Below are 23,438 nucleotides of genomic sequence, written 5' to 3' on the forward strand. Positions count from 1 at the left end.
CGTAACTTTTTTATACGTGCATGTACGAGGATGTATATGGCGTCTTTTTTTGCGGGACTGGGTGTACTTTGTAGTTCTACCATTTTCAGGAAATGTTATTGCTTTGATCACTTTTTATTCAAATTTTTATCAGAATCAAAACAGTGAAAAAACGGCGGTTTGGCACTTTTGACCATTTTTCCCGCTACGGCGTTTACCGAACAGGAAAAATATTTGTATAGCTTTGTAGAGCGGGCGATTTTGGACGCGGGGATACCTAACATGTATGTGTTTCACAGTTATTAACTACTTTTATATGTGTTCTAGGGAAAGGGGGGTGATTTGAATTTTTAATCCTTTTTTGTTGTTGTTTTTAATATTTTTTTTACTTTTTTTAAACCTTTTTTTTTTTGCATTTATTAGACCGCCTAGGGGTAATGACATGGGTGGGCGGTGTCGCGGATTGTCAGAGCGGTGGGGGTCGGCAAACATGGCTGCTCCGGAGCGTTAAAGAGAACCTCCTGGAGTATCGTTAAGGTGAGGGGCAAAGTGGTAAAGTATATGTATATGTGATTGTGTGGGGTTAGGGGCGAGGCTGCAGAGGGCAATATGAATTTTGTGGCTTTCTATGGTCCAAAGTGTGTGAGATTGCAGAGATGGTGGTGTGAGTTTGGGGTTTGTGGGGGTCCTGGGAAAAACGTATGTGCGCTATTGTGACGAAAAGTAGCCTATTGCGCAATGGGGTGTATTAACTATGTTTGTGGAAAATTTCAGCCAAATCGGTCAAGCGGGTTTTGCGTGATTGACTAACAAACATCCGAACACACAAACCCACAAACATACAAACTCACAAACTTTCACATTTATAATATTAATAGGATAAATATATGTATTTATGGTACCACATGACAGCACTTCTGTGTATTCTGGCAACTCAATGTTAGTTTAGGGTCCCTTTCTGGATTATACTCTCTCTGTATGACCTATCTACACAAGAACATGTTGCTCCAATTTATTTACACCATGATTATTAATGTGAATTTATATTTGGATTAATAAAATTTCTCTGAACTACCTAAGTACATTCACACAATACAGCCCTGCAATCGGTTGTGAAATCTAATACTTTTTTATGTCTTCTATTTTTAAAACAACGGTCGTGTGAATAGATCACAAAGTGTATGGGGTCATGTGCTGGCTGTTAATACAACTAGCACGTGGCTGATGTACCCTGTCATTTGAATGAGGCCTAACTAACATAGGGAAGAGAAGATTTTGTGCAGGGTACATTATGTTTTTAATAATAAAACTCACATATTAATAACTGGGCCTGTAGCTTTGACTACTAGGTGTATTCTTAGGCTTTTCACAACCACGTTCAGGCCAGGAATTTCGATCCATCTATTAGTCAGATATATTGGTCCAAAACCAGCTTACTGAACTGACATACTGAATCACTTTAGTTGAGCTTTGTAAGGGCCAGCAAGTTTCCCGGTCTGAAACTGGCCATGTACAACTGACCTCATGAGATTTGTTGTATCGGCCGAATCTGCGTCCAGCTTGTGTCTATCTTTAATACACAGCTGGTGAGCTTTTCTTCCCTATATTTCTTACTGTTGATAAACTAACAAACAGACATTTGAATTTCAGCTTTTCTATATATGTCTTCCTAGGGGATTATATATATAACAGAGTGCCATCTGTCTTGAAAGCTGGATTGGTATGCATTCTTTGTGTATATTTTCAGTATAAGTAACTCCTCTGCTGGGTGTATATCTAAATATACAATTCAGAGTATAAATACTGAAGGATTACATATTTCTCTATTAACAGATACACTGTATCATCTTATGCACTTAGAGAGAAATAAAAAGGCAAAAGAGTAAGGGCTCGCTCACATCTGCGCCCATACTCCGTTCTACAGGTTTCCGTTTCCTGCACAAAACAGGGGCAGGAGATGGAAACCTGCCAGCATGTTTCAATCCCATTCATTTGAATCGGCTTGAAAAGTCTCCGGCCGTGTGCGTCGGTGAGCGTTTTATGCGCTCCGCGGCGAAACCAGTTTTTTTAAACATGACAGTACTCTGTGTCTGGTTTAAAAAAAAAAAAAAAACGGTTTTGCTGCGGAGCGCATAAAACACTCACTGGTGCACATGGCCAGACTCGGCATGTCAAGTTTCAGGAGTTCAGGCGCTGGTGTGAACCCTGCATAACTGTATGTAGCAGTTTTGTCTTTAGCTACCGAAAACATAAATGTCTTCAGGGATGTCATGGTCTATAATTCAATTTACCAATGTGTAGATTAAGGTGGTTAATATTCATACATGGCAGATTTGTTGCAGAATTTTTTTTTTTTAAATGTAGATTGTGAGCCCCATATAGGGCTCACAATGTTCATTTTTTTCCTTCTTTTTACCTATCAGTATGTCTTTTTAGTATGGGAGGAAATCCACGCAAACACAGGGAGAACATAGAAACTCCTTGCAGATGTTGTTCCTGGCGGGATTCAAACCCAGGACTCCAGCGCTGCAAGGCTGCAGTGCTAACCACTGAGCCACCGTGTTGCTCCTGTTGCAGAAATTTCTGACTGTCCCATTTTAGCTGAATGGGACTTACAAAAATTAATGTGTATACATCATAAGATTGCATCCAGTAGTCCAAAAATAACACACTATAGGTGCTATAAATCCTGTAACCAGTACTATACTGTGCACATCAAACTCAGTATAGTACTATACTGTGCACATCAAACTCTCACAAAAGTTTAACTGTTTCTGTACAAATAAGGGCAAAAATCCTTTAAAAGGGCCTTGGTATTACTACATTATCAATAAAGGCCCAAACCCCAGCGATACAAAACTTGGAGTCAGTAGAATCAATAGTGTTTCTATTCCTTTGTGAATAGGTGCCACCATTGCTGAGATATTGCTATTTTTGCAAATGCATTATTTGGAGCAACACTATCTGTCTGCAAAGCTGGATTGATACACTGGGGTTCAGGTGACAGTCTCCCTTAAACTTGAAGTCCAAAGTCCAATATTTAGGTTTACACTATACTGTGTAAATGCCCCAAAGTGAATGTACTGTACACTTTGTGCTCCCATCATCTACTTACAATGCATTTATCTTTTCACCCATTCCTGCAATTTATCAAATGTTAAACAATCCATAGGTTATCAGTGCTATGTAAATAAATTATGCTATATATATATATATATATATATATATATATATATATATATATATATATATATATGTAGTGCCTGCAGAGGAGCAGTGCATTACACACAAATTCACTGTCAGTGTTTCTGTATACTGAAGGAGTCCATATAAAACCAATCTACTCTCTGAGGATTTTGTTTGTATATACTCTAAGATAAGAAGCTCTTAAGCCCACTGCTTCCATTATGCGCTACCTGGCTTAAACTAATACATCTTATATGAAGTATTTCCATTTTAGTTCTTCTAAAGTGATTTTACTCTTGATAGTACTAGTGTATTTTGGATGGCTGGATATTATTCCATTGAATATAAGTATCTCTGTGTATTATGTCTATAGGAGGGTGATACTGCTAATTTATAGGGACTGATAGTGAAGTAATATTTCACTTGTAATACACCAGTTCTTTCTCTTGGTTTAGAATACCATCCTGGGATATCATATGCATTCACACAGATAATGTCATAGATGCTTATAGTGTTAATATAACTCCTGCTTTTTATAGTGCCTGGACAATATAGGTTGAAGATATAAAATATAATCCTCAAGAGAGTGAACCATTTTTCTAATCCTTTGTCCTGCTGTCCTGCTCATACTGTTCTCACACAAAATGTCAGCTATATCAGTAATGAGAGCCCTGCTCAGTGTCACCCACACCTGTCACATCTCCTCACAGTTGGGGGTGGTGGCTGCACAGACAGGGCTTATCTCATTCTGCTCTATGCTTACAGGGAAGTTATTGTTAGATAAGGTGGCTGATACCATCCAAACCTTCTGTCATTCATAGACATTGAATGAATCAATTAATACTCTATTGGTAGTTACATGAGAATATTTTTTTTAATATGTTACTGCTCTGGTGATGAACACTTCTAGGTATTGCTACCAGATCAGGTCTTCTTATCACTACACACAGATGCTTATTTTTTGTCCTTTAACACACATGAAGTTGTGAGGGTTTTGTGCATGGCCTGATCCCTATACTAACATTCTTATCTGGAAGACCCAAGAATGCATGGTCAACTTTATTGGTATTATTGCTATGTCTCCTCCATTTTGATATCTAAAAAGTATGTTGGCAGCAGGGGGTGAGGTACTGGGTGTGTGGAATTCTTCCAGTTTAAAAGAACTAAGTGGATGGAATTTAAGCAATCCTCTGACAACTGGTGTTTGGGAAAAAAAGCAACATACTGTACATTACACATGCTGTTATGTGGTACGCTCTCCAACTAAATGTGTCTGTGATAGAGAAGTCAGACTGTGATTCCTATTGTGGACAGGAATGAATATACTGAGTAAATTATATGTTGTTCGCTATATGAGCAGTTGGAATGGCTCCTCCCTCACTGGAGCGTAGAACTTATAAAGACTAGTGTTCTGTATGCCAGTCTTAGTTCATTCCCCTCCCAGGGCTAACCTTATCTGAATTATTAAGGGTTAATTATTAAGAGTTTCTGACTGCTCAATAATCCAGGGCACTCCATTGCACCAGAATTAAAATTTACATCAGTCAGGTGAGGGGGCATTCACATTTGCACCTATGTCCGCCCTGTGTCATTTCACTGGGTTTCCGTCATCAGACCTGATGAAACTGAACAGGGGACGGCTTCCCGGCGATCAGCTTTAACACCCATTTATTTGAATGGGTTTTTAAAGGTAAACTCCGGTGTCTGCCTGCTGCCTCTCCGCATGTCCGACTTTGTGTCCGGCCAAAAAAAACAAGTGACCATTTCTATCTTATCTCATCAAATATACCATTACAGATGTTGGATATAAATTTCTACTCTTGGGCAGTGATACAATTTAGATTCTCTTATAGGTATGATTATATATAAAGCTTCCAAATCAATCTATTCTAACCATAGCTAGCACATGCATTTCTGTCTGAAATAGACCTAATGTTATTCAAGTTTCTCTACCATCATTTTGGTTATGTATAGAGATACTAGAAATTCAACTGAAAACAAAGAAACAGACGTGTTTCACCATATCCTGGCATCCTCAGAGGTGCATGGGGATATAAGAGAATATATGAGACTCTTTTTCCTCATTTATTTCTGTATTTGAAACTTCTCTTCATTGTTAAAAATAAGATTCACATTGACATTTTGTTGCTGAACATGTAAATTTTCAATTGTTGTGGGATAATGTATATCTGATGGAGCCTCTTGCAGAAGTAAAAGGTTCTTCTAGGCACCAGGTTACAAAGATTTGATAAAGCAGTGCATGTTTAACATCAGCCAACATCTTGTAGTATCAGTAAGAATGAAGTATCAACTAAAGACAGATGTACCAGTTACGTTTATGGGGATTTGTAAACTGAGGTGTGTGTGCAGAGACTTAAAGAAATGCAATGAAATATTTATAGTGAAGTTCCTTATTCTTTCCTCCTAACCCTCCCATGATAATACAGTTAACTGCTAACTTTTCTAATGTCTTGACTGCCAGCAAAGGTGGAAAAAGAAAAAGAAAGACTGATGTATAACTTTTGAGGTTTAGGCTACATGTTGAAAAAAGCTCAGTTTTTTGTTGTAGATTTAGCTATAGGGGTTTTTTTAGGCCAAAGCTAAGAATGAATATAGCAGAAGGGAGATTTCCTTTGAAGTCACTCTTGGATTTGGCTAAAAAAAAAAAAATGCAACAAAATCTCAAGCAAAAAACAAACACAATTTTTCCACAATGTGTATCCTCAGCCTAAAATAAATGGATACATGGCGGTAATGAAAAAAACTCAACATGTTTTGTTTCTACTAGACCTGTCTATCTAGAAAACAAAACAGAGCAGAACTAGTTAGTCAGGGAAGTTATAAAGGCCTCTGATGTCAAAACCTATACAGGGGAAGAAACTGGAAGCAGAGGGTTCCACTGTATAGCACCAGTGCTGGAGTATTGTAGCTCTGCTCCTGTACAAGTGACCAGCTGCTTTAGAGTGTACAGAGCCTTCTGCCTCATGCTTTGTCTTTGTCCAGCAAATAGATTCTGGCGCTAGAGTCTCCCTGGAAAAGCTGATCTGGGCATAGTCTGTGTATCTACCTATTCTGGGGATCAACAATACACCCAGTCTGGAAGCCCCTTCAAGATTGAGCTTGCACAATGACTTAAAGGAGTTATGCAGCATTTGAAAAACATGGCTGCTTTCTTCTACCTTCACAGTCAATTGGCTGTTCCTGATATTACTATTAAGTCTCATTTACTTAAATTAGGTCATGCCTTTCCAATCTCACACATTTCCTTAGATTCTGATTCATGTTAGGCTCTGAAATTACAGTCATTCAATGTGTTTTTTTGTGCTAATTACAAGTTTGCAAATATATTTTCCTTGTAGAGAATAATGGATATTGCATGTGCCTTTCATGGGGTTTTAGCCACCCATATAACCCTATCTGGATTGGCCATATATATAGAGCTGTTTAGGGATAGCATACAGTATTCTTGTTTATCAGTACAAGTCCACAGCCAACAGTTCTACAATGCAATCTCTACTTACATGGTAAAGTATTTATGGGCAGGGGACTCTCTCCTATCATCACATTGTTTATTCACTTATTATAGTTAGCTTTTGTTTTGTTTGTCACATTTGTTACTACATTGTAAAATATTGTGGAATATGTTGGCCCTTATAGATAAAAATGATTATCCATAAAACATACATTATACAAGCAGCCACAATGCTACTGAAAGTCGACTGAAATCATTATTTTAGAATTTCCATGCCTCCATACACTGAACATTGAAATATTGCCTCCAGGTATTTACATTGTATTGTGAAATACCATGGTTATAATCCTAAATAATGTAATGCATATGTGTTATGTCAGCTAGATTCAGTACTTGCAATAGTGTAGAACCCATTATCAGTAAAATGATGATGAAATATTACATAGACTGGATTTTTGTGTTGTTCTGTTACATATATTGTATTTTTCACTGCAGAGTGTCACACAATGGTTAGGTGCTGTACTTAAAGACTAACATTATTATACCTGGATTTAGATGATGATGTCATGTGAAGACACTTAGTCCTTTCTTATTAAGGCTTATTTTTGTTATTAGTCATCTACGCCTTTCCCATTTATACAAATCCCAGGTATAAATCATTACAAAATTGCATTATTGTAACATATGTATGTAACTCTGGACCTTTCTCTACTGGGAGTGACAAACTATGAACTGTGTTCATTACATCTCTTGCTTAGGCTAAGCCTATAAAACGCAGCTAAAAACGCTATGGGGGAGAAAATACACATCTGAAAATGAAATCCCAAAAAGGTTTTACTGTTTAAGGCTAAGTCCCCACGCGGTTCTTCCCGCAGCGATCTATGGGTCTGTCGAAGAGAGGCACAATCCAACACTTACTGTAGCTACCTCAGTAGCATTCTGTAGCATTCTCAGTGACATAACACATATGTCCTATTCAGTTGGTTTTCCTGATATGATTAGCAAACACCTTTATTTTCCAGAAAATTTCTTCTTATAACTTCTGAATATTTATAAAGTGCTGTGGAATATGTTGGTGCTAGCTATATAAAGTGTATTATTATTATTCATGAACAAATTGACAATTGGGCATCACCATTCCCATTGTGAAAGGCGGTGTGTCCCTACACAGTGCGACAGTATCAGCATTGGCTGGATGGTGTCTCAGTGTATAGGAACACCCCCCCCCCCCAACTGGTAACATCCACTTGTCAAATTAATCAGAATAACAGAGGAACAGCAGAAGAAAAAATGCTCTAGAATTGTTATTTTATGAAAAATAACGTATACTAAATTGTACATGTCAGTAGAACAGGCTATCTATAGTTTATATATAATAAAGAAATCTCAGTGCAGGCCATATTAAAGGGGTTTTCCAGGCTTCAAATATTGATGACTTATCCTAAGGGTAGGTAGTGTGGCATTCTCTCCCCCAGTTGTCTGAGGACTGGGGGAGAAAAGCCCCAAAGTAGTTACAGAAGGAGGGGCGTCTTCAGCTTGGCAATAACAGGGAAAGACTAGAGAAACTAACTAAGCTCTCCATGAACTGTGTAGGCTCCAGAGTGCAGATAATGGGGCTGAGCCATAGTACTACAAGTAGGGAGGCCATGGAGCATACAAGCCATATAAGCAAAAGAGAATACTATCTCGTAGGATGTATACAACACAGCACCTGTGGCAAAGGATCTATCCTAAGAATTGATCATCAGTATGAGGTCAGTGAGAGTCTGACACCTGGCATCTCCATTAACTAGCTGTTCTCAGTGGTTGATAACAGATAATGGAGCAGGAAGCAGACAGCTCTTTTTTTTCTGTGTAGAGGCCAGACCAAATTACTGCAGATCAGCTCCCATTCATTTGATGCAGCAGTTCAGCCACTACACCGAGTACAAAGCCGTCTGCTTTCTGCTCCATTCTCTGTGTATCAGTGGCTGAGAACAGATGATTTAAAGGGTTGTCAGGTGACCCCCACTTATGTGATATTGTTGACCAATTCTCAGGATAGTTTATCAATATGTAGGGACTGGAAAATCCAATTATTAGCTCTACTTTACTGTAGTACAAAACCCCCCCAAAAAAACAACCCTAGTGGGTGAATGCCCTTGGACTGTCCTCTTCAGTCAAGCTTGTAAAGAACATATTTAGCCATATTTAACTTGTATCCTGTCCTGAAAAACCTAGTGAAAAGAAATAAGGCCAACAAGCAGGACCCACAAAAGTTGTCATCCCGTTTTTCTACAGTCCAAAATTTACCAATATATAAAAATAAGGTGTCACAACATACATTTACATTATTACTAGTATACAGTATAATGTGTAAATAAAACTCAAAATAATAAAAGGATTTTAACTAGAAAACATGGAACAACAACCATGACTCTCTTGTCAGCCTCTTTACACAATGGAAGGAAAATGCAGAGATTTTCTATGATGATGTTGCAGCACTTTAGTGAAGACCTGTGTGATCTCACAACCTTGCAGTATAACAATATCATAGTGACTTACGCTTGTCTCTCAGCTACATGGCACTTGCCTCTCTGAACTGAGTAAATGAGCAGTAGAAATCTGTTGAAGGCTGAGGCCCCATATTGCATTTCCTCAGCTTTTTTTGTTGCAAATTTTGCTGTGTTTTTTGAGTCAAAGTCTAATGTATGGCTACAAAAGGAATGGATAATATATAGCTAGCTTTTATACTTCTACCTTCTGCTCAATCCACTACTGGCTTTGACTCAAAAAACCGCAGCAAAATCTGCAACAAAAAAAGCTGCGTTTCCACAAGGCAGATATGAACCGAGCCTTAGGCCTTGTTCACACGGGGTACGGGACCGCGTATTTTGGTCCTGATTCTGATGCGGGAAGCTGCATCAGAATTAAACCAAAATGCACCTGCCACGACTGTCGCAAATTCCGACAGTCGCGGCTTCTCCCTCCAGAGTAGGCTCAAATGAATGGGCCTAGTCCTGAGGGTGCTGTTGCGAGGCGGACGCCGGGGCTGACTCTGCCATGGAATCCGTCTGAAGAAAGAACAGCTTGTTTTTTTTTCCGTAAGCCGGATCATACCGCTCACGGATAAAGGAAGCTAGCGGTCTACATAGACCTCTATTGTGAGGGGGCAGATTCTGAGGTGGATTCGGCATCAGAATCCGCCCCCTCTTGCCCCGTGTGAACGAGCCATTAGGCTGGAGAGAAAAACAGTGGAAGATTTTTCTCTCCGCTGCTTTCAGTTTGAAAACTCCGGTCACTTGGCGGTTATAGTCAAGCAGTACTACTGGTATCCATGTGTAACCGCTGTTATAGCTGTCTGTGTCTCCATCATTCAGGTCCTCTGACAGACCCAAATGACAGAGAGAACAACACTCATGTGAACATAGCATAACTGTACTATGCAATCATTATGAAACAATATTAAAAGAAACTATATACTCGGTAACAACACCAGATACTGATATTAGTGGGTGGTGTGTACCATATTTTGTATAGTCCTTAGACTGAAACTATTTTGTGTAAATTCACTGTAATGGCTGTATGTGAATGGAAATATATGCATATGATTTATGTAAATAACATATTGGGACCCAGCATATGAATAGATATATATTACACACAGGATAGACATATTTGGTGCTCAATCTCAGTACTATAACCTAGAAATATCTACACTGTGATACATCTTCCCCACACTATACTAAGCTGCTTACTGTCTTATTTTCTCTAATAAACGGTTTATCAATAGTCACAATATTGTTACTTACCTATAGACACCAGCTTGATATGTTCTCTATCCAGGAATTCCAGCGCCACAGAGACATTCTCCAGCTTCATCTGCCTGAAGTTTGGTCTAGAATGGTACTTTCTGTACATCTTCTTCTGACTCAGTACCTCTAACAGGGCTATGAGTTTGAGGCCATCACTTAGATCTTTCTGAAGATCCCCTATGCGCTTGTTCATACATTTGAGATGTTCATTGCACCACCTTGTAAAGGTGTTCTGCTGGATCTTCTTCCAGGGGGCATCTTCAGCCAGATCTTTCTCTGTAGCTGGCATCTCGTCTGCTTCCTCGCCTTGGTACTGCTGATGTTGGTCGTAGTAATCGTTAGTGCTCATGATGACTTTTTATTTGAGGCTTGCTGCTTTTTATATGGGGATCAACAAGGGTGGAGAAAAACAGAGGGTGTAAAAACTGCTGGATCCAAACCCACACTGTGAAATCGAGTTCAAACTGCTGAAACAGAGCTCAACAATCAAATTAGTTCCCTTATTATTCGTCCTCTTGTTGGAAACAGTGAGATGTTTCTTGGCAAGTTCGGGTTAACCCTTTCACGCCCCCTTAGTAGTGGGACAGGGCTGGGAGGGCTGTTACAATTATCACAGAGCAATAGGCTTCCACCTTTCTACTCCTTCCTGTCTTCTGTTTCCTTTCAGGGAATCCTTTCTTTGTGGAAAGCAGAGGTGCAAAGATAAGTAAAGCAGAACTTTGATAAAGATGACAAATGTAATAGAATGTAGAAGCAAAGCTGACCCAAGAGATGGAGATGTCCCAGCAAACAGGAAGAGAGAGCAGGAGAGACAGCTGACAGCTGAGAGCAGAGGGATTTAGCAACTTGTTTGAAAGTGTGGAGTCCTGGATGGAGATGGTTTTAAAGAAAACTGATCCCCCCTCCCTCTTTAGTCTCCTCTCTGCTTCCCTCCCCCCAAACGTCAGAGGCATGGACTCCCAGGAATGCCTTAGCCATGACCATATACAACTAAGATGAGTATTTTCTAATCCCCAGTGAGATAATGAGCAGGGGCTGGATTGGGTGCTATGGATAGCAGGACTTGTGATTGGTTTACATGGACCATGCTCCAACTGCTTGTAACATCTCTGTATTTTTAGATACCCCATGTCAGTGAGGTCTGTCTGTGAAGGGAGAGGGGGCAGAGGGAAAGGATCTTACAACACAAGTTAACAAAAGCAGCAGATGTAATGCAAAGGAGACCACCACCTCCCCAAATGAATCACCTCCCCCAAGTATACTACCACTAATATGTCAGATATATATGCCAGTATATGGGAAATATATGTGAAATATATTTATAGCTAGGGCTAGAATAGGCTGCAGTCAATTAAATTAATACAAAGCTTCATGTAGTGATACAGACAGGCTCATGTAATGTATAAAACGTATGTGTGGCCACATTTTGTAGCGTCATTAAGCGGTAAGGTCATATTATACATATATACAGTACATATATATATATATATATATATATATATATATATATATATACACTGTGTTATACAAAATAATGGATACATATGTGAACACTTATAATGGTCACATACCGTAGATTGTAAGCTCTTGTGATCAGGGCATTCAGTCCCATTGTTTCAATTGACTATTACTCTGTAATATCTATTTTTGTCTGTACTTGAACCCTACAATCTGTAAAGTGCTGCGGAATATGTTGGCACCATATAAATAAAATGTATTATCATTATTAATATTATTATTATGGTCTCCTGTGCAAAACATAAATAATGACTCTGTAAGTGGGTTTTCTATTCATTTGTGCTCAAAGCAGCGTGAAATTGGCAGCTTTACTGCACTTGCAGAGTTTATTTCCTAATGCTGGTTTTAATTAAAAAAAAAGTAGCGTAATATGAATTAAAATAGCTCGACTGGGAAAATGAAAGAACATGAATCTAATTTTTGTACTGCTTGGATTATCTTGTGGATTTTGTTTGTCTGGATTATTGTATGAATCAAACACATACGTACACTCGTACAAATCTATTCTGGCATTCTGGCATTTTAGATCTGAATAGTATGTACTGTGTCACTTTGCCAGTCACTGCATATGATTTATTGTGTTTCCAGTATATTCTCCTTAGTAAGAAATCTCCAGATAGAAAGACAGTCATGTACTTGGTGCTGCTGAGGTGGGCCGGTGACTTCATTCACGTTGTGAAGGGTTAAAGGTGAGAACACTGACTCATAAAATGTTTCTGTGGTTAAACAGAGTTACAGGCATAGAACTTGTTAATGTAGGTCACTATCTGTCTGGGAATGCTTATTAACTGTGTCCAGCAGAATGGGGATATCCCCTAGAGTTCCACTTAGGATTCCCGTTAACCATTTCTGCCAATGCTCATCCTGTCTGTGAAAATAAAGCACTGTATAGTAATATACCAGGCTAGGCAAGCATTCAATCTCTTTGTCTTTTTTTCTTTTTCAGAGAATTGATCATTCATACCAAGCATATAACATGTTATGATCACTGTACATGATAGATAGATAGATAGATAGATAGATAGATAGATAGATAGATAGATTTTTAATTAGCATTAGGGGCATACCCAGGATTTTCTAAAGAGGGCCTGCCTCCCATTGCACAACCAGCTACATCTTCCACTGGCATGATCAACTCCCTCCAACACAACACCTGCCTAGCTTACCTCATGCCATGACTGGTTTCTCCATGTAGCTACCACTTCACCCCATGGCATCAATAGCTCCTACACCAACTAACCCTACCCGCACACAGCTTTCAAGAATTTACAGCTAACTGGTACTGCCACTGGAGACTCCAGACAACTCAGAAGAACCAGGATACCACCACACTGCTAAACCTGCCCCTTACTCAAACTTCCTGGGATCAGCCACTGTGGTAGGTTTTTTTAATGACTAGTGGCAGGAGATAGGGAACCTTCCTAGTCTTCACCGCCAGTCCACTACTGCTCAGCCAAAGAGTGGCTGCGGTATTCATAATTTAGACGGGCAGGGAGACTACAAGGGGGCATGTAACCACCCAATTGAGTACATCCCTATGTGTTTGCAGTGCAGTGTGGAGGTCTTTCCCCCACTCCTCTGGGTAGAACTGGTCTTTTGGCCCCAAATTACATATAAAAGAAGAGGGGTAGGACCTACAGTTTGATAACAAGCGAGGAAGGCAAGAGAAACCGATCCACCAAGCTCTTCATGAACTGTGTATGCCCCAGAGAGCAGATAATGGGGGTGAGCCATAGTAGTACATGCGGAAAGGCCATAGTGCATACAAGCCACATAAACAAAACAATGTTCCAGCTGCTAAGATGGGTACAACACGAGTCCTGCAGCAAAGACTCAACAACTTGAAAGCACCATCTTGCTCTCATCTGATGGGAAGGTGCCATTCGCCAAGAGGGAAGTTTTACCCGGTTTGGGGGGCAGTTGTATGTGAGAGTTGCGAGATAACATTATCATTGCTGTGTTGAATGTAACGTTCCTGTGTCAGCTGCAGTGGCGTAACTAAAGTCTTGTGGGCCACAATGCAATCTTTTGTCCAGGGCCCTCTAGCTCATCCCTACAATGAATACTAGTAAAGTTTATAGGAGCTAGTGAGTTTAATCAACCTTAGTGTGATTAGGGTAATCTTGGGTCTCTTTGACTTATGGGTCAGATGGAAACCGCAATCTCAATACTGATGCCAGTACTTATAGGCCCCCTAAGGCTCCTTGGCCCTGGGTTTTTTAAATTACTGTCTGCTACATCAGACTTATCATTAACTGTTATATACTGCAGCCAAGTATCTCTGCAGTTGACAACACTGCAATCGCATGACATCACAGTAGCTTTGATAAATGGGTTGTCGAGCAGCATATTATTGATGATCTATCCTTAGTTATTAATAGCAAATAAGGAAGGGGGATAACTCCTGGTACTCCAACGATCAGTTTTCTAAAGTTGCCACAATGTTGCACCACTAGTAATGCTCTGTACACTGTGTAGCACCCTGGGAAGTTACTGTAAGCATCGTCCCATTCAAGTCCATAGAACTGTGCTTGCAATTATATAGATTCCCTGGTTGCTAAGTAGTGTACAGAGCTGTAAACAGCTGATCTGTAGAGATGTCAAAGTCAGACTCCCACTGATCTAGGATTGATTATCTGTGCTAAAGAATAACAAATAGTTGAATAACTATGCAGAAAATAACTGATTGCAGGGGATTCTAGAAGCTGGACCTGTTTCTAGTCAGTCCAATATTATGAGAGCTGCAAATTAAAAGCTTTAACAAATCAGGCATTTATGGTAAGAGAAATGTGCTGTACAAATGAGAATGAAGTTTACAAATCTAAGGCTGTCCTTTAAAATCAGGGGCAGCTGGCAGACATAGAATGATACTGTTCCTTCCAGCTGGTGATACCGCCTAATATGGATATGTGAATTAATGGTGCATGTTTTAGGCATCTCTGTGAAGCAAGGCAGCAGCCTCACAGCTCAATAAATATCGAAGACAGGCAAAGTATGTGAGCTGTAAGGCTGAGATTCTGTAGTTTGTCTTACTAACACCTTGGCACACTAGAATGACATGTACAATTACATGGGAAATGAACAGAAACACTTTACTCATTTCGCAGGTAAATCATAATCAAAACAAGCCAACACAAATTACTTTTTCAGTTTTTTCAACTTAAATGAACTGGAGAATTGTGGGTGGTACATAACGACTCCCTGAAAGGGAAAGCCTGCAGAACCTTCTACGCCATCAGAAGACAACTGTATCACCTCAAACCACCGGTGAGGGTCTGGCTGAAGATATTTGACGCAGTCATCGCTCCGATCCTTCTCTATGGCAGTGAGGTTTGGGGCCCAGCCACCTACCCAGACCAGTCAAAGTGGGATTCCAGCCCAACAGAGACCTTCCACCTGGCTCTTACCACCACCAAGCCTGGCTGAGCCACAGAGCCCTGAGCAAACCCGATACCCCCCAACCAAGATTCAGCAATCTGCCAAGCCAAAACCCCCAACATGCCCTGAACAAGACTCAAATAAAAGGAGTCATTGAGAGAGACAGAGAGCGGTACATCGAAGAATGGAAAAGCGCAATAAATAACTCCAAGAAACTCACCGTGTACCAGTCACTGCAAAGGGACTACACCATGGCCACCTACCTGGAGAGAATACGCCACCCCAAACACAGACAGACCCTGAGCCGGTACATACTGAGCGCCTACAACCTGGAGATAGAGACAGGGCGACACAGGCAGACGTACAAGCCATGGGAGAACAGACTGTGCCAGCACTGTGACCAGGGGGCCCTAGAAGACGAGACCCATTTCCTGCTACACTGCACCAAATACTCAGCTGTGAGGGCCGTCTACTACCAAAGACTCTCTGCCCACATCCCAGACTTCACATCTGCAGATGAGAAGAAGAAACTCTACATCCTACTGGGAGAAGAAGAGGCCACTGTGGAGATCGCTGCCCAATACGTGTCCAGCTGTCACCAAACAAGAAGAAGATGAGACCCCACTGACTGTTATACCCCAAATCACCCACCCCACTCCCCCATACAGCTGTTACCAACTAAGAAGAAGATGAAACTCCACAGACTGTTATACCCCAAATAACCTACCCCACCACCCCATACTCTCCCCCTCGACTCCAGCTCCCCCACCCACCCACACACACACACTTTACTAGCTTTGGCAATGTCAAATATCTATTCGGACGTGCCAATAAAGCCTATTTGATTTGATTTGAATCCCCTTATCTGTCCTCTAGGGGACGGACAGCGTTTGCTATCAGCATAAAAAGGTGTCAGTATACAATCAGTATGTGCATCAGTCCGTTTTGAAGTCTCAAACTGAATTCATACTGATGTGTGAACCAAGCATTACCTTTCTCTGCCTATTGTTCAAATGGAAAGTCATTGTGTGGGGAAAGCATTACAATCTAAAATCCTACTGCAAATCTAAGGCCTTCCATACTTTTACTAAATCCCCCAATATACATGACTTGCATGGGGGTAAGTGGAGTGTTAGCATTATGAGACAGAAGGATTTAAACATGTTTACACCCACATAAGATCTGTGATTAATTCTCCAAGATATTTGGAACAACCTCCCTGCTAAGTTTCTTCAAAAATTGCATCTTTAATTAGCAGCATTTCAACAATGTACAAATTAAAAAACGCAGCATGGTATGTTTTTGCTTGTCCTTCCAGTCATAAAAATTAAAAGCAAACATGTACCAAGTGGAAAAAAGTATTGGGACACCTGCAGGAGGTTTTAGCATTTGATTCTAAAAGCGAGACCGCTGCATTTTAGGCCGAGGCTCTACGGGACGTAAACGTCGCAATTTGCCGATGCTGGATATAGCATAGAAAAAATCGCGCCGTTTTACAGTCAGAACAAAGTGAATCTCATTCCTACTTTACGGTAAAAACTGTGCTGTGCTGTGAACACACAGCGATTTCCAAAAACGGCATGGTGTAGAAATCGCAGCATGTCAATTATACCTATGGAACTGCTGGTGTCTTCGTTATACGTATATTAGAAGCAGAAAGTCCACAAAGGAAAACTCTGCAGACTTTCTATGAAAAACTTTGCAGAAAAAACTGTGATGCATCTCCGCTGCTGTTTATTCTGCAGTATTTTTTGGCTGCGGCTCTCTATATGGGGCCTTAGCCTAAATCCATAGGCATCAATGTTGGATGATGAATATCATTGGGCTCTCCTGCAGTTCAAACAGCTTCTACTACTTTGGAAGTCTTTCTACAAGATTATGCACTGGAGTATAGGTCATCCCTAGCTGATCAGTGAATAGTTGCTTCTAGTGTCTCCATGCTGTGAAATTCCCGTACAATGTATTTTCATTAATATTGCAAAATAATAAAAAGTCTAATTTTTTCAGTGTTATGGGGCAATGAGCACATTTTTGACCCCTTTTCATCTCTGGAACAGTCTTTGCGGCTGGAAACAATCAAACACCTTTTGCACTTCCTTTGTTTATTATTCTGTATTTCCCTGGAATAATATTCTCTGGAAAAGGTATTTGTCCAAGTCCATAAAACATATATTCGCTCATAGAACAAGTTGAAAGATAGGGTACTTAAAGGTGTTTAAAAATAATCTTTATTATTGGGACAATCATTTGATCTCCTCCTGAGAAGGCATTGTGAATTACCGTATTTTTCGGACTATAAGACGCACTTTTTTTCCCCAAAATTTTTGGGGAAAAGAAGGGTGCGTCTTATAGTCTGAAGGTGGCGCCTGGCATCCGCTGTAATAGAGAGGCGGAAGCCGGCAAGTGATAGACGCCATTACAGGTGCCGGGGCCTGAGACATCGCTGCGCTCCTGTGCCCTGCATGAAGCCAGCAGCGGCAGGGGCTCCTCCGTCCCCCCACTGCTGGCTTCATGAAGGGCAGAGGATCGTAGCGATGTCTCAGGCCCCGGCGTCTATCCCTCCCCGGCATCCGCCTCTCTAGTACAGCGGGTCAGTATCCGTGGCCCCTTCTCCCCCGGGGCCGGTCCCCACCGGCCCCGTACCTGTAAAGTTGCAGGCCGGCTCCTGCGCGGCGATATCGCAGGAGCCGACCTGTCCGGGTGACAGCCGGGAGCCTAATGAGGCTCCCCGGCCTGTCACTGCTGTATTAGTATTGCGGCTGGTCTCTATGACCAGCCGCCGTAATACTAATATACAGAATGTCCCATAGACGGCAATACAGTTGTATTGCCGTCTATGGGACTTGCGATCAAGTGACCGCAGGTTCAAGCCCCCGGGGGGGAATAAAATAGTAAAAAAAAAAAAAAAAAAAAGCTATAATAAATAAAAGTTCTAAATCACCTCCTGTTTTTTTTTTCAATACAAGGTGATCTAAGCAATAGATATCCCCCAAAATGGTATAACTAAAAAGTACAGCTGGCCCCGCAAAAATAAAACGCCCTATACATCCCCGTACAGCTGCAGGGTCACCTGTCAATGTGGCCTTGCAGCTGTTGCAAAACTACAACTCCCATATATTAAATATTTTACCAGTTTTTGCTTCAAATTTTTTTTCCCTATTTTCCTCCTCTAAAACCTAGGTGCGTCTTATAATCCAGTGCGTCTTATAGTCCGAAAAATACGGTAAGTATTTCTACATGTGCTGAATTTATATTTTACATATTGTAAGGGGGTCCAGCTCACACGGCTGGAGAACGGCAATGACTCAGTTCAGACAGGCAGTAGGATTAAAATCCAGAGTGTTTTATTTAGATTTCAGCATAAAACAATGCGCAAGCAAAGCAAAAAGAAACAAAAACCTAAGCCTATCCAGCTCTAATTACACACCAGCATACCTCTCTATTCTAGAGCAGGTCAAGTGAATACATCACCAAATGTAGTGTCCAAACTGTACAGGTTGTGCCAGGAGTGTTTTCCCTCACCCCCTCTGTAACACTATCAGCCCCCCTTTTATCAGGCTTCCTTCCCCAGTAATGGCCATGAGGAATCCTCACCTGTGAACACCTGGGTCTGAGGGGAACAACCCATGATGGAGTAGGGGTGTGGACTGGAAGGCTCCCACTACCAACTTGCCCTCCAGTCTAGAAAAACCAGCCCATGATACGGTAAACAATAGAGCCCTAGCAGACTACGTTCTGCTAAAGCAGCACTTCCACTTCTGGGTTTCCTTCACCTCCCCTGGCTGAGGAAACCAGGCGAGATATACACCCCGTCCACCACTTTACCATACACTTTACCACAATATATACATTTTTATTTATTTGAAGCAATGTTAGTTATGAATCTACAGAGTAAGAATGTTCATGGGTCTTTAAGGGCATTACAACTTAAAGAGGGCCTTTCACCAGTGCCACTAAGTCCAGCTCTTTAAATTAATTAATAAGACCAGCACCATTGATTCTTGCACAGTTTGGAATTTTTTCTCTAGCCCAACTGTTCCCAAGCAATTTTGGTGCCTGATGTGCTATTTAGGCTCTATACTGTCAGAAGGGTGGTGTCAGGCAGGAGCAGGAAAGGGGTATGATTCTGAACTTTGACACTGGCTGCCTCTCATTGGATCAGTGAATCACATCACCCTTCTGACATTACAGAGCTTAAAGGGGTTGTGCAGGATAAATGGATATTTTAACCATCAACTTACTAAATTAGACTTATTTACAATTTTATGTAGTTTTACTGTAATATATGTAGGTCATGTGATCTACATCTATTACATTCTTTTTCCTTTCCACTAGCATTGCGGGGTCTCGGTCTTATGAATATCTGCACCCCAAAATGTCAATGGAAAGTACCCGTCCTCCAGCCCCATTATACTTACCATTTCTCTAATGGATATTGGGACGACATCCCTGGAAGGCCACTTCTTCATTGTGTGTGGAGGCTGGGGGGTGGGTCCAAAAAAGGAGGCGGGAACTGGGAATCCTGCCAGCATGTAGTGCTGTATAATATGGACTTCGTATGTGCAATCCATATTATACTGTGCGGGGGTCACTGTGGCGCATTATACTGTGCAGGGGCCATTGTAGTGTATATTATACAGAGTAGGGACCACTGTGGAGCATTATACTGTGCAGGGACCACTGTGGAGCATTCTACTGTGCAGGGACCACTGTGGAGCATTATACTGTGTGGGGACATGCTTAAAGCGTGCCTCTAGTTATAAACAACTTATTATAAATGAATAGTGCATTTGTGTAATATATCTTATTAAGAAGATTAGGAGATTTGTTTCTTTCATCACTTGCTAAACTTTTCTTCTGCTTCTTATCTTCTATCTGAATTTTGTTTACATAACATTCAATCTTCGTATCCAGCCTCCCGTACAGAGCTCTGTGAAGAAGGGAGGGGTGCTGTAGGAGGCTGCTCTTAAATAGTTAATAGATTTATTGCCACATTCTGTGCATTGGTAGCCTGTTATCTACAAGCATAGCAGTATGAAAAGAAAACAGAATGCTGCTGCTGCAGCAATTATTTAGCGTGTTTTGAGTGTTTTTCAGCCTCATCCTACCCCTCCACTCTTTATAGAGTAAAATATACAAAGTAAGTCAACACAAAAAGTTGAAGAAAACATATTTATTCAATAACATATATTACAAACTTTCTCATAGAAACATGCACTATTAATGTATGTAATGTTGCATATCAGTGTATTTATGCTTTAAATTCACTTACTGTAGATTTCTCAATGACATCTGCTGGAAGTTAGTTACTTCCAGTGAAATAATATTTCCTGCCATTGTTTTTGATTCCCCCCCCCCCCCTCCAACTGATTTTTAGATTGTGCCCCTTGGTTCTTGTATTTAGTTTTTTATTAAAAACAATTTTCCTCCTTAACCCCTTCCCGCCGATGGCATTTTTTGATTTTCGTTTTTCGTTTTTGACTCCCCTCCTTCTAAACCCCATAACTTTTTTTATTTCTCCGCTCCCAGAGCCCTATGAGGTCTTAATTTTTGCGGGACAAATTTTTCTTCATGATGCCACCATTAATTATTCTATATAATGTACTGGGAAGCTGGAAAAAAATTCTGAATGGGGTGGATTTGAAGAAAAAATGCATTTCTGCGACTTTCTTACGGGCTTCGGTTTTACAGCGTTCACTGTGCAGCCAAAATGACATGTCCCCTATATTCTGTCTTTCGGCACGGTTCCAGGGATACCAAATTTATATGGTTTTATTTACATTTTTAACCCCTTAAAAAAAATCCAAAACTGTGTTAAAAAATTTTTTTTCTAAAAGTCGCCATATTCCAACGGCCGTAACTTTTTTATACGTAAGTGTACGGGGATGCATAGGGCGGCTATTTTTGCGGGGCTGGGTGTACTTTTTAGTTCTACCATTTTCGGGAAATGTTATTGCTTTGATCACTTTTTATTCAAATTTTTATCAGAATCAAAACAGTGAAAAAACAGCAGTTTGGCACTTTTGACTATTTTTCCTGCTACGGCGTTTACTGAACAGGAAAAATATTTTTATAGATTTGTAGAGCGGGCGATTTCGGACGCGGGGATACCTAACATGTATATGTTTCACAGTTTTTAACTACTTTTATATGTGTTCTAGGGAAAGGGGGGTGATTTGAACTTTTAACCCCTTAACGACCGGCCCATAGTAAAATTACGTTGGCACTGACAGGTCCTTCCTGACTGCCCTATAGTAAAATTACGTCGGGCAGTCAGGGAAGGATTCCCTGTCAGTGCCGACGTAAATGGAGCGGATCTTAGCTGTACCTGACAGCTAAGACCCTGCTCCATTACCCCCCATCGGAGGGGTCTCCGATAGGGGGGTTTTAACCCCTTCAGTTCCATGATCAAACATGATCACGGAACTGAAGCGGTTCCGTGATGCTGCCGATATGATCGGCACCCTCCGCGGCGAGATCGGGGGGTGCCGATATGAAAAACATGCAGTCTGGGGTCTGGCCAGTGACCCCAGACTGCTAAAGTCCCCCAATACCTGGTTGATCCTGCCCGGGGTAAGAGGAAGTCAGACGCAGGCAGCCCCTGCGACTGACTTCCTCCAGACGCTGCAAGACACTGACAGCTGTGTCCTGCAGCGTCTAATAGAGAATTAGTGATGCTTTTATCAAAGCATCACTAATCCAAGTGTCCTAAAGGGACACATGAAAAAGTAAGAGAAAAAAAGTGAAAAATAAATAAAGTTTATAATAAAAGTGAATAAAGTTATAAAGCCCCAAAAATGCCCTTTTTTTTTTTTATAGAAAATGAATTATATTAAAAAAAACCCTAAAAATTAATAAAAACAATGCATATTTGGTATCACCGCGTCCGTAACAATCTGTACAATAAAACTGAAGCAACATTTAATGTACACGGTGCACGTCGGTAAAAAAAAAAAGGAAAAAACCCGCCGAAAGTAGTGATTTTTCGAATCTTACCTTACAAAATATGCTATAAAAAGTGATCAAAAAGTCATATGCACCCCACAACAGTACCAATAAAAAGCGCAGGTTGTCCCGCAAAAAATAAACCCCCAACCAACACTGTCAACTGAAAAATAAAAATGTTACGCCTCTCAGAAGATGGCGATGCAAAAATCACTGATTTATGTCCCCAAATGTGTTTTTATTCTACAGAATTAGTATCACATAAAAAAATAATACAAATGAGGTATCGCCATAACCGTACCGACCCGCAGAATAAAGGTCACATGTTACTTATACTGTACGCTGCATGGCGCAAAATTAAAAAGGTAAAACTCAATGCCAGAATTGATTTTTTCTTTTTTAAATCCAGCAAAAAAGGGTTAATAAAATGTATTCAATAGAGATGAGTGAACACTAAAATGTTCGAGGTTCGAAATTCGATTCGAACAGCCGCTCAATGTTCGTGTGTTCGAACGGGTTTCGAACCCCATTATAGTCTATGGGGAACAGATACTCGTTAAGGGGGAAACCCAAATCCGTGTCTGGAGGGTCACCAAGTCCACTATGACACCCCAGGAAATGATGCCAACACCTCTGGAATGACACTGGGACAGCAGGGGAAGCATGTCTGGGGGCATCTAACACACCAAAGACCCTCTATTACCCCAACATCACAGCCTAACAACTACACACTTTACACACTCAATACCACCTCTCTGACAGTAGGAAAACACCTTGAAACATGTGTATTTGGCACTTGCAGTGAGGAGAGCTTGTCACCAGCAGTGAATTTGGCCCTTGTAGTAAGTTGAGGTTGGCACCAACATTTGTTTTGAAAATCAGGGTGGATTGAGCCTCTAACCAGCAGAGTTTGGGCAAATTCATGGTGGAGGGAGCCTCTAAAAACCCCAGTTTGGACCAATTCATGGTGGAGGGAGCCTCTAACCAGCCCAGTTTGGGCAAATTCATGGTGGAGGGAGCCTCTAACCAGCCCAGTTTGGACCAATTAATGGTGGAGGGAGCCTCTAACCAGCCCAGTTTGGACCAATTAATGGTGGAGGGAGCCTCTAACCACCCCAGTTTGGACCAATTCATGGTGGAGGGAGCCTCTAAACAGCCAAGTTTGG

At 40.9% G+C, this 23,438-nt stretch overlaps 1 protein-coding gene across 2 annotated transcripts in view; it reads right to left on the reverse strand.

The window, feature by feature from the left end:
• Nucleotides 1-11,301, reverse strand: part of FLNC (filamin C) — a 58,500-nt gene extending 47,199 nt beyond the window's left edge. For both annotated transcript variants that reach the window (XM_075273887.1, XM_075273886.1), the window contains exon 1: nucleotides 10,429-11,301. In XM_075273887.1, coding sequence (XP_075129988.1) covers nucleotides 10,429-10,780 — 352 coding nt within the window. In that variant the 5' untranslated portion in view covers nucleotides 10,781-11,301. The remainder of the gene's footprint in view (nucleotides 1-10,428) is intronic.
• Between the last annotated feature and the right edge of the window lie 12,137 nt (nucleotides 11,302-23,438).

Source organism: Leptodactylus fuscus, chromosome 5, assembly GCF_031893055.1.
Source record: "Leptodactylus fuscus isolate aLepFus1 chromosome 5, aLepFus1.hap2, whole genome shotgun sequence".
NCBI lineage: Eukaryota > Metazoa > Chordata > Amphibia > Anura > Leptodactylidae > Leptodactylus > Leptodactylus fuscus.